The 12,807-nt window shown below is 50.1% G+C and overlaps 1 protein-coding gene across 13 annotated transcripts in view; it reads right to left on the reverse strand.

Annotated features, from left to right (window-relative positions):
• ATXN1 (ataxin 1) overlaps positions 1 to 12,807 on the reverse strand; it is a 384,336-nt gene that overhangs the window by 15,076 nt on the left and 356,453 nt on the right. For all 13 annotated transcript variants that reach the window (XM_070244939.1, XM_070244941.1, XM_070244938.1 and 10 more), the window contains one exon: positions 6,299 to 8,357. In XM_070244939.1, the coding sequence (XP_070101040.1) occupies positions 6,299 to 8,197 (1,899 nt within the window). In that variant the 5' untranslated portion in view covers positions 8,198 to 8,357. The remainder of the gene's footprint in view (positions 1 to 6,298; positions 8,358 to 12,807) is intronic.

Raw genomic sequence — 12,807 nt, forward strand, 5'->3', positions numbered from 1 at the left:
ATCTGCGAGTGGTCTATTTAAAACACTGAATCACGTTAACGCTAAGCCTGACTCAGTCTTTGGTGGAAGCATTTCGGGGTTGTTCCGTAAACCCACACCCTAGCGCAGAGACGCCTCCAAACACAAATGCCAAACGGCGAGTCAGGTCCTTGTCACACGTGGCGGCACGGCTCCCAGATCCTCCGTGGTGGGGAGGCCCCGTTAGGACTCTGCTCAACAAGTGACATGGCAGCTCTCAGGCCACAGATCCGACACCACCCACCCTTCTCCCTTGGGGTCTTAAAGGTGTGCCTTAAAGAACAACAGCATACTATTCGGTGCTAAAAAGAAATGAGCTATCAAACCACAGAACGGCATGAAGGAAGCTTAAATGCATTTTGCCAAGTGAAAAAAGCCAGGCTGAAACAGCTGTAGGAGTGCAGCTCTATGACATTCTGGAAAAGGCAGAACTATAGAAACGCAAAAAGATCAGTGGTTCCCTGAGCTTCGGGGCAGGGGTGGGAGTTGGGAGCACGAACAGGTGAAACATAAAGGATTTTTAAGGTGAAACTACTCCGTATGATAGCGTAATGCTGGGTATGTGACATTACAGATTTGTCTAAACCCAGAACGTACAGCACGAAGAGTAAACCTCAGTGTAAACTATGGACCTTGGTTAATAACAATGTATCAATATCGGCTCATCGGTTGTGAGCCAATGCATTACACAAATGCAAGATCTTCATAATAGGGGAAACTGTGGGTGTCTGAGAACTCTCTGTACACCCTGATCGACTTTTTGTAAACCTAAGCTACTTGCAACAATAAAGCCTATTAATTAAAAAAAAAGCTACAAACAACAACGCTCTGAGAGCATCTCCTTCTGTAATACATGTGAGACCACCTAGTTGGGGACACTTAGATCACACAGAGCCTAAAGGAGAGCATTCTTCTTTCTCTTTGTGGAGGGGCACACAGACATGCACACACAAATGTGGCTGGATGCTGCAGCTCTGCTGGAGCCTTTCCAGCATTAGATCTGAGAGGAGGATTATTGCCAATGAGGGGACCAGAGGCCCAGCGCTGGGCTGTGCACACAGGGCAGCCACTCTCTGCTTTTTGATGCATTAGGATTCACTTCCACCAAGCCCCACATGTGAAATGTTGGCAAGTCAGTCTGCCTTGGCTGCTAGGGGACCGTACGGGCTTATGTGCTGCTTGCATGAGGGCTCTGGCTATTTTTAGGCACCAGCTAATCCATTAAATGCATAATGCTGCCACTGATGACTCACAGAACACAGCAGTCAAATTAAAAAATAGTGGAATGAAAGAAAAGCCATCGGCAGACGTGCAGTAAGCACAGCATTAGAGCACGCTGCACGAGCGTGCGTGCGGGCGTGCACACACACAGGCACAAGCACCAGGGCAGTCGGGAGCAGAAAATGGCACTGAATATTAAATAGCCACCAAGGAGGTAAAGGGAAGCAGTCACCTGGGGAGGACCTGGGAAGCGACAGACAGCCCTAATAACATACGGAGCTCGGCAGTCAGGAAAGAAGCAAAGAAAAGTGTCACCCCAGAGGAATTTACAAATAAAATTTACTACAATTCTACTGAGCAAATTTTGTGTACTCTTTAGAAAAGTTGAGCCTGGGGAGCATGAGACAGAGGGATAGGAAGACTCCTCACAGACAGAACATTGTTGCCAGATGGAAGACAAAGATTCCGCAGGCGGGGCCATCCTGGGCAGGGGTTCTCCCAGTGGGCAGGTTGCTAAGATGCCGTCTGCAGAAGAGAGGCGCGGGAGCCCATTTCTACATTGGTCCTCTTGCTGATGGGGAGGGCTGGACCACCAATCCACCTCTCCAGCCCAGCTCACGCTCAGAAAAACATTGTTTAGCATGAAGTCATGTAGCCTTCCTGATAGAAACAGCAGTATGGGTGCCCCTGCGCCATTCAGAGGAACATGCTACAGGAATACAGGCAGGGTAGAAATGGCTTATGGCGCTCACTGGAAAAGTTCAGCCTTCTTTCTAGACTTTTCTAGATTGTCCCTCTCCTTCCATAAATTCTTTTTAGAGCATGAGGCCATTTATTTCTTTTTCAGAAGCTAACCTTTTCTCAGGGCCAAAGTCACCGAAGTGGAAGCTGGGAAGGAAAGCTAATGTTGTCAAGGGCCTACTATGTGCTATGTATTGTGTGGTTCCTTTGAATACATTTTCTTTAATTCTTACAGAAACCCTCATTGTTCCCACTGTGTAAGCAGAATGGCAAGCTTAGACATAATTTGCATGATAAATTACTTGTGCAGTCATTCGTAAATCATTTGCACCAGGTCCCAGTGCCATGGAGGGGTGGAGAATAGATTCAGACTTAGGTCTTTGGGGCTCCAGATCTCACATATTCCTACTGGTTAACCTGCTTCCCACCCAAGCAGACCATGCCCCATCCTCTTATTGAGGTGCACTGGCTCCCATGTTGATGCTATGGTGTGGGGATCCCTTTGGGGATTCACCACAGACTTACCGACTCAAACTTGGAGAATTTTACGTGGACTGTATTTGGCAGTGAGGCCCAAGGGAAGCAATTCTGCAGTCTGTTGGGGCTCTCAACCAGAGTCATGAAGCCTGAGAGGCCGGCATGACTCCTACCTGGGGTGGAAGGTGCTACCTGTCTTTCACCAGAAGAGCAGGAGACCGCAGAGTGGCCACAAAGAGGCTTCGTGTGGTACAAACAGTGGAAACAGACAGTGCCTGGAATTCCTCTTTTGCCCTCTCCCAGCACCGCAGTGGGGAAGTGGGATGCAAAGATGCTCTGCCTGTGCAGAGAAATACTCAGCAAAGCCACGGGGACGAATAGGTGAAAGCATTTTTCTCCTACAATGCCTCGTCTGGAGCGTCAGCCAAGACAACACTGGAGGCGTCTTTCCACAATAATAATTAGGAATTCGGCCCCTTAAAATAATCTTATCAAAATGAAAAGCCCCTTGGGTTCTATACAGGAAGGTTTTAGTACCTACCACATCTATGTGCCCATTATTAGCATGAGGTCAGTGAAGGTTCTCTGTACTGCCCCCCTTTGGTTTTGGTTAGCGGATGCTAGTAAATTTCACAAGGGGTGTTCTGCAAGTCACCAAAGCAAAAGCAAAAGGATTACAAACAGGGAGGAGGCCCAAGACATCATCTTGTATCAGGAATCATCTGCCTGTTTTAGAGACGAGAGAAACTGCAGCTCCGAGAGTAAAATGACCAGTCTTGTGGCAGAGCAGAACCTGGGCTCATGGGTTCCCCCTTCCACACCGCACTGTGTTCTCCAGGGATGCCCATGGAGGGTTTTATGAGGTCAAGCATGCCCATGGTTCTCCTTCCACGTAGGATATATGCCCAGGGTCACAAAGCCATCTGTGGCGTAGAAAATGGTCCCTTCGTCCACCATTTCCCCAATCAAATTTGTGATTTGTCTAATTCAGTTAAACAATTTGCACATCTCTAAATCCCCCAGTCGGTGCCAGTGTTCGTGATTTCTAACCAGAGGAGCAGACGTGGCCTGAGTCTTCAGGCCAGGTGAGGAAACTCCTCAGAGGGACGCTGATGAGGGAGGGAAGCGCTCGGCCCCTGGAACATAATTAAATCTAGCTCTTAGTTCTCTCTCTCCCTTCCCTTCTCCCCCTCACACTTTCTCTCTGATTCTCTCCTGATTCTGATCCTGTCACTTGCGGCAAACACAGCTGGTGATGCATTTTAGCTGTGATGATGTCAGCCCGTTTCTGATAGGCTTCTCGGTCAAGTGACAAATCATTGGTTGTGTCGGGACCTTGCACTTTGTCTCTGCAGCTTGAAACTCGAGCCACCTCTTTTAGCAGATCACAGCCCCCCTGCCTCTCTCTGCAGAAGCCCTGCTCCGCAGGCAGCCCCACCACACCGGGCGCCCTGACAGACCCGCGAACAGGCCATGACAAATCTTCTGCCTTCTAATTTGCACCTTGGCTGTCGGCAAAGAGGCTAGTGGTGTGGCTGCGGGAAGGAAATGAGACTTCACGTGCAAGCTGATTTCTCTATCATTTAAGCATCCATTCTGCAAAGTGTCAAGCAGGGAAACTCACAGAGATGCTTCCTCTCTAAGAACTGCCAGGTCAACCTGAAACCTAGAGGCTGCCAGGGCCTTCGAGATGCAGCTGCAGCTGGAGCTGCTCTTGATCCTCAGGTTGAAAGAGGTGCTGGTAAGGAACCAGTGGCATTTTGAAATAACTCCTCCTTCCACGCCTACCTGTGTTCACAATAACGCTTTAAGGATTAAAAGTACCATGAAAACAGCATCTGCTTTTCGATCTTGCTTATCGTCCATGCTTCACCTGGGGTCCATTAAAAGACACCTTTGCTAAGGGCAAGTCATTTTCCTTCTATGAGTCCCCACCCCTGATCCATGTAGGAAGCTGGGAGTCAGCAGCAACTACGGATGTATAGTCAGTTCTAAATGATGATGCCATTTAAAAAGAATTCTGATTTTTGCAAAATTTTCTGTTTCGTAATAAGAACTTTGAGAAATCTTTCTTGGGCCTTGCCAAAGACTGTAAGCCCACAGTGACATCTCACCAGAAAAAAGAAAAGTCTTAAGGGGTAAAAAGGCTCTTGGCAACGCAGGCCCCCTGACCTTGTGCAAGATCCCACATCTGGTCATCCACACACAGTTCTGGAAAACAGTTTGGAAAACTGGTCTCCTCCTCACCTCTCTTGATCTTTTTATTTTTTTTTTTAAATTAATTAGTTAATTATTTTGTGAGGAAGACTGTCGCTGAGCTAACATCTGTGTCAATCTTCCTCTATCTTGTATGTGGTCTGCCGCCACAGCAACATGGCTTGACCGGCGGTGCGCAGGTCCGCGCCCAGGATCCAAACCTGCCAAAGTGGGACACGCAAATGTAACCACTAGGCCGCCAGGCCGGCCCCGAACTTTTTAAAATATACTCCACACAGTTCAAACCATTAACTAGTTTATCTTTTTTGTTTGTTTTCTTTTCTTTGAATGTCCCAACTATCAGCTATGGCCATTTTCAACTCAAACGTGAAGGAGGCGCTGTCACATCTGAGTGAGTCAGAGTCCTCGATGGAAACGTTCCCGGAGACAGTGAGGCTCTACATCCTGGGGTGACTCTAAGCAACCCGGGCAGTGAAACTGCTGTTTCATACAAACGGGCCATGGGATAAACACGCTCAAGTGACTTAAGAGACTGGAGAAGAGAGGCTTGAGGGAGCCCATGGAAATTACGAGAGATGATCATAGTTCCAGTCTTTAACACGACAGCTTGGTGGCATCTGACCCTTGGGTTGCTATTTGCCACAAGCCCAGGAGATGCCTGGGACAGCCTTGGCTTCTAGGGCTATATTAATCATGACTTTTATTTTCTATCACCCGATGTGCTCACATCCTGGGGCCTTGCTGAGTCTGGAGGGACTGCCCCTCCCAGGGTTAGCTGATTCCTAGAGAGAGCTAACAACTCGCCTGGGAGAGTGTCCTTCATATGCAAACCAAACACACCCCTCCCACCTCCTCTATCTGCTCTCACACTCTGGGCCACTGTCCATCAGTCCCAATCACCTCAGGGTCAGGTCCCAGACGACCCCAGCCCGTAAGTCCCAGAGCCCTCATATTATTCAAACCAGCCAATCCTAAGCCTGCTGCCCCTGCCTCACCCGTTCCTTCCCAAGGAAACCACAATACAGGCTCTCGCCCACAGTCACCACATCCCATTCCAACATCCATGTTTGAAAATGCAGGTTTTGTTATTGTTATTCAGGTATGGTGAGGCCAGCAGATGAGGACACAACAGCCATTGAAAAGACAGTTTGTTATACTCCGATCCCAAGAGGAGGGGGCGTGTCTTGCCATGCAGGGCCACGGGGGGAAGCACCAGGGCCAGTCAAGGGCAGAGGGAGCAAGGAGAAAACATGGGACCATCAGAAGGGCCTTAAGCCCTTCAGCTTTTCTCCCTCAGGGTTCCTCCCCGAAACCACAGAACGAAAAATAACTTGCGCAATGATTTTCTTAATTGTCCCCAAGACGGTACCTGAGTAGCCCCCCTCTAGATGCACGGAAGTTAATTCATGACAAACAGCGGATGCCTTGGGGCATTGGGGCTTCTCTTAGAGAAAATGTTTGGGCAAGATTACGAGTCTAAAGTCTAAACATAAATGAAAAACCTTAATCTTCCCCACAGCATGGAGGGGCCTGCCTCTTGGAAGAAATTCATCTCACCAGGAAACGATGAAGGTGGTGGCGTGGTGGGGTGTCCCCCTACCTGTGCGACCTGGGTGAACGTTACCTGTGCTCGGTGCTCCCCGACCGCAAACTGGATGACGGCGACGCCGGGACTGTGGCTGTCCTCGATCCTCTCCACAGTGCTGGAGTCGATCTTCAGGTCGTTGCTGATCTCTGCACTCTGGATGAAGTCTTCCGTTTTCAAGTCCTCCACCTTCTTCAGCTCCCCGTTGGCCAACTGGATGATGGAGCCTTTCATGAAGTAGGGAGGCAGCGTCGGGGGAGCGGCAGCGGGGGACGCCACCGACTGCACCACAGGCAGGTGGATCTGGGCCTGCACCATGGCTGGGTAGGCGGCCTGGGTGACCAGGGCCTCTGGGCTGAAGTTCTCGCTTTTGGGCAGGGCGGTGGTGACAAACGTGTGAGGCACTGCAGCGAACTGGGGCGACGACGTGACGATCGCAGAGGCTGCTCCCGACCCCTCCATGTCAGCACTGCCGACCGGGATGAGCAGGGGCTGGGTGCCGGGGATGACCAGGTGCTGGGGCAGGCTGCCGGCGTAGGTGATCGCTTGCTGCTGGCCGCTCAGGTAGCCGATGACAGGCGGTTGAGTGCCCGCGTAGAAGGCCGTGGCTGGCAGTCCAACCGGGAGTGGCTCTGAAGCACTATGTGTGGTCTGAATGACCGTGTGGGGCGACAGCGTGGCGACCGCGGCGGCCTTCACGCTTTCGGGGCCCAGAGCCTGTTGGGGTGACAGCGCGTAGGATCGGTGCCCGGGTTTCCCCAAATGCAGGCCGCTTTTGTCGTTGAGGGTGGAGGGGGAGGCCTCCCGGTGGGTGACCTGTTGCACTTCCAGGTCGGTGGCGGGTGTGTTGCTGTTGGGCAGGACCATCACAGAGGCCCGCACCCCGGAGGAGTCTCGACTGCTGTAGTCAGCGGGGCTGGGGTGGACCACCACGTGCCTGGACTCATAGGGGTGAGGGACTGACTTGCTGCTCGCCTTCACCAGGCCCAGGTCCGCGGAGCTGGGGGCCCCGTACCTCCGGCCCTTCTCCATCTCACCGTTCAAGATCTCCTTGGCCTGCATGGCCTGCTGCAGCCGGCTGCTCTCGGCTTTCTTGGTGGCCTCCCGAGGAACAAAGTGGCTGCCGGAGTCGGTGTATTGCACTACGACCTGGGGGGAGGGCCCCAGGGTGAGTGTGTGTGGGATCATCGTCTGGTGGGGGTGGAGGTGGACGGGAATGGCCGGCGGAGAGGCCGTGCGCCCGGCGTTCTGCGGAGAGCTGGAAATGTGGACATACTGGTTCTGCTGGGTGGGTGGTGGGGACCCCGGGGTGATGAGCCCGGGAGTCCTGCCTAAGTGCTGCTGTTGCGGCTCAGCCTTGTGTCCTGAGGCTTGGCTCAGACCGCCCATGTTGGCCAGCAGCGTGGAATAGGCCTCCAGCTGGGAGCGCTGGGACGGAGTGGTGGCCCCCGCGGCAGAGGCCGCTGCACTGGTGACCGGGCTGGCTGTCGGGGAGATCAGCTGAGAAGGGATAAACCCAGCGTAGGGCCCGCTGTACTGGGAGGACCCAATGAACTGGAAAGTGTGCGGCAGGTGAGCGTACTGCACGGGAGACACCGGAGTCCCTGACTGCGGGGGAGGGTACGGCGCGGGCAGCGTCGTGGTCGCCGACACAGACCTGGGCGCGCCGGGCGGGGAGTAGTCGAGCCCCGTGGACAGCGCTTTGTGTAAACCTATTCCCTGCTGTAAACCAAGCTCCACGGAAGTCCCCGCCGGCCCGTGCCTCCCGCCCCCGGGGCCTCGGCCTCCAGGGGTGCCCGGGAGCCATGCCACGCCCTCCGCCCGGTGGTTGTCGCTGGGCGGCACGGTGGCCTTCTCCTCGGAAGGCCGGCTGGTGGCGGGGATCTCGCGCTTCTTGGGAGGCAGGCATTCGTTGCTCCGCTCTTGGTTGGATTTCATTTTTCGCCGTCCCCCCTCCACGGTGACTGTTTCACTGTCGGGCTGGCTCTGATTTTAGTCTGATAAATGGAAAGTCACATTGGATATCAGTAGGGGATCCAGGCTCTTCATGAGGAATCATCTCCCCGTGGGTGCGACCGGCCAGCAGCAGCTCTGGAATCTGGGAAAAGGAAGAGGGTAGTGACAAGGGGAAGAGGACAGGGAGGAGAGAGGGAAGGAGGAAGAGGAAATCAAAACATCAGCACGGGAAAAGGACATCCTTAGCAAGATTAAGACTAGGCCTCTGGTTTCAACGGGAATTCCAGAAACCCCTTTACAGCCCCAATGTTAAAGCAGATCAAACACTGACCATGTTGGATAGCACCTGGGGAAGAGTATTAGGACACCGGGCCAAAACCTTAAAGCAGGTTCCTTTTTACGGAGTTAACAGCTCCCTAAAGCCTCGTCTCTCCATATCCTCCCCTCCCCTCCTGTTTTCTCTTTTGCTTTTAGAGGGCAGACGATGCGTTTCTTAAGCTTCCTTTTCAGAAACGCTGTTCCCGTTCGTTCCTCACCTCTTCTTTACCTCGCTGGAAAATCAAATGAAGCCCACATGGAGGATGACGTCAGTGAAAGTCAGCCCGGCCCTGGCCTCAGGGCTGGGTGCTGGACGGAGCAGGTCAGAGGCGGAAGTCCTGAGCGCACCTTGCAGGTTCTCTCTGATTCTTCATCTGCCATAGCCACTACCCAAAGATTCCACCTGACTCCGGGGCCATCCTGGATCTACAGTAATGCTCTCTTCCCTACCACACACACACACAATATACACATGCCAACTCAGCAGAGACAGCCAAAAATACTCCTGTTCCCTACAAGTCTCCAAAGAATTCCCAGTCCAGCTACTCACATGGCAACAGAAAGCCAAAAGAAGTCTGTGAGACAGTTAAAAAACAAATATGGTAATGGTTAAAAAAAGAATGCAATAATTGGACGGATGCAATGAAGGTCTCCTTAATGACTGTTACATGATTGCTTCATCCCTGTCCCTTTCTTCCTTTCCGAGTAGTCTTTGAATGCTCTCTTCACACCTTCCCCCCTGGCCCCCACCTCTTTCTCCTTGGAAAGAGCCAACCCACCATTAACCCCAGAGACGAAACCTCTTTCTGACCAATCAGACCTGTGGGTTTAAACCTGGATATACAAATTGTGAGTCTAGAGCCAGGTCTGATGGGCACACAGCTCAGTCTCTTGGCAGCCACTGAACTTGAGTCAGCCGACTGTGTGGGCAGAGGGGTGCCCAGCCGGCAAGAGGCAGAACATCAATGGAACCCACAGGAACCAGGCTAACAAGCGGCAGATGTGAGTGCCCCCTACAGATGGCAGCTGCAGACGTGAGCGATGTCATGTGCTGTGATCCTGGGGAGCTGTGGCATCAGGCCTGGCGAATTCCAGGCCTTGGAGGTTTAGGCATTTTTCCTGCCCAGACTCTCTTTTCTGTGATACGGCTTTTAAACGAACCTGATAAGGTAGCAGCCTTCAGCATCCGATCCTGGTCCAAGCTGAAGCAACAGCGATATCTCAATTATAACACAGCCTCCCTTCTCTCTTTGCAGCCCCACCCTGCCTTCCCACATCTCTCCTCTACAGCTCACACTCCCCCACCCTCATCTGTAATGTTTTTTCTTGGCCAATGATTTAGTGGCCCTGGCTGGTTTTGCTTCAACATCACTAACAAACATCACAACGAAAGGACAAATGACACAGAAGAAAGCTCCCCATCCTTAATGATTGTGATCAGGCATATATGAAGGCAGAGATTTAGAAATTTGGGGTCTCACCATCAATGGACATTTGACTAAGAATAGGATTTCTCATATGACAAGAGACGTATTTTAAAGACTGGGACAGAAACAAAAAATAGTTAGAAGATCTAAAATATTAATGCTGAAGAAATATATCTGTGTTGAAGGAGAAATGTCAATTATTTGCCCTCCCGATCTAGGGCTTTCATAAATCCCAGATAACTGCGTTCTCTATAGCCTTCGTTTATGAAGAGTGCAGCACGTAATTTACACCCAGTACTTGCAAACTGATTACAAAGATAGTGCCATTTTCAAAACACCGACAGATTAAAATTAAACTACAAAAGTGTCAAAAACAGTTGCCCCTTTTGGCTTAAAAGGTATTGAAAATGATCTTTTATCTTTAGATTTCAAGAGTCACTCTGAAAAGAGAACTATATAAGCTCCCACATTCCCAAGCCAGCTAGAAAAAAAATGTCCTTTAGGAGATCTACTGGAAGTGAACTGTTCCACGCGCCCCCTGCTGGTTCTGCAGAAGCACGGATCCAATACAACCCCACAGGATTTCATTAGGGATGTTCATGCAAGAGTGATATGTCAGAATCCGAAATGAGAACATTTGCATATAGTGGGCCCAGCCAGTACGGGAATAGGTTAATTAGCCCCAGGCAGCTCCAGGGCAGAAAAAGCAGCAGCATAAAAGTCCTTTCAAAGCCAAGCAAAATGTCAAACACATTCAGAAAGAGGGCCATTAGCAATGCAAATAGAAGATGGCCTGTGCAACTGAACCTCAATATACAAAACCAGAAAACTCCTCTGCAGGTACTTTCTTAAGAACCCAGCTTTAGTGAATGTGAAAAAGAATGCTGACTTGGTTCTCATAGTGCCTTGGTTTAATTTATACTGTTTATTTGAGAGAGACTGGCTAAGTTGGCCCTAAAGATCTCTCCACAGCTGGTCTTCTGCTAATGAACCACTAAGACTTCAGCCTAACATGCAAATTCAAATGTATTCTTCTGAAAAGTGATCCATTGATAGACATGTTTTCCAGACAATACTAATGATCACTCAAGGATACAAAGATTAACGCAGAAGTGGAGCAAACTGGGGCCAGACTGAGAAAAATTCCAACCCACCCTCCTCCTACATTGAGAAGGACCATGTCTCCTATTTACCAGTGCAGCTTGGAGGAGATGGGGCTCTCCAATTCTGGGGCGTGCGTGCCTTCTCGGTGCTCCCTTAGCTGTCTGTGCTGTCTGTGAGGGTAGGGACTGTGTCTTGCTGTATTTCCAGGGAACCACCAGAGGGCGCCACAGTCTGCCACCACATCCCTGGATGATTGGGTGATTATTTATGGTACCGAAAGAATGGAGAGGTAAATTTTAGGGTCTCTTTCTGCTTGCAGACAAATGGCCTCTCTGTCCTTAATTGCCTTCTCAGGGCTGAAACACACCACTGGTCCATCTGGGGCCCCAAGGAGTTCACCTCTAGATGTACCTGCCACGATAGAAAGATTTCTCAGAAACATGGGGTCACATATGATTATACAAATGCTAAGTTACCGAAGAACCACATAGGCAGATCCCACTGTTTAAACGTTGTTATTTAAAAAGAGACAGAGGAAGGGGAATTAAGATATGATTCAAGACAAATTTATTTAGGGTTTACTACATATGGTTTACTTGATAATCACTGTTCTGAATACACTCATCTCAAGCATCTTTCTGTCTACATCTCTCTCTCTCTCTCTCTCTCCATCAGTATTTTAAAATTTAGCTCAGTGGCATAAGGTCTTGCTAGTCACAGCGTGGTCCTCAGACCAGCAACACCAGCATCCCCCAGCAGATTTAGAAATGCAGAATCTCAGGGCCCACCCAGACCTCTGATCCAGAATCTGCATTTTGACAAGATCTCCAGATGATTCACATACACAGCAAGGTTTCAGAAACTCAGCTGTAAGATTCAGTTTTCTGCTCATAAGCTCCTATAAGTGAAGGAAACCTCTCTAGCCTCTTTCTAATGGAGTAGGTGCTGGGAAACTGAACTTGGTGCTGCATGTGAAAACAGAATTGAGGGAGCCATGGAGATAAGCAGCTAATATTTAGGTAAAATTCAGCTGTTTACTTGGGGGTCACCAAGGCCAATACAGTTCTAAACGACAAATGGTCCTTTTCTTCCGGTTCTTTCTCTCTTCAAAAACTATCAGGAAATATATTTTTAAAAGGCTATTATCAGAAATTTTACACACGACTCAATCCTCCCCAGGAAGAAAGACACACTTGAACAGAGGAAACCCCACACTTGTGTCTTTGCTCTAACTGAAACACCTCTCGCTGCCCCCACCATGGATTCAGACTGTGTCAGAAGCAACAGGAAAATGAGATGCCTCTGAGCTGGGAGATGTGGGAACATATCCCCACTGACTCCAAGTCCTGGAAATAACAACCAACTGTCCTGAACGGAAGACACTCCTAGAATTTGATACACAGTCCCGAAATTGCATTCCAAGGTCAGAGCAGTAAGCTGGGTGGTTCTGCCTCATACCCCCAATCCTGTGCGTTTCTCAGTTTGAGTAAAACCCACGACTGTCTCCTTGTCTGCCTATGCACAACAGAGGCATGGTTTCAGTTTTAAAGATGAAGAAATGCAGACTGATGAATTTGTGCAGTTCTGGAAAAACCCATATGACCATTTAGGACACAGAACACCTGGACCTGAGGGGAGAGTTCCCCAGGACACGGAGAGGATTCTCTAAATCCTGACACACCAATCTCCTTTCTATTTTTTATATTGCTAACTGGAAGATCTGTGTAGTACACTGGCAGAGGC

Source organism: Equus caballus, chromosome 20, assembly GCF_041296265.1.
Source record: "Equus caballus isolate H_3958 breed thoroughbred chromosome 20, TB-T2T, whole genome shotgun sequence".
NCBI lineage: Eukaryota > Metazoa > Chordata > Mammalia > Perissodactyla > Equidae > Equus > Equus caballus.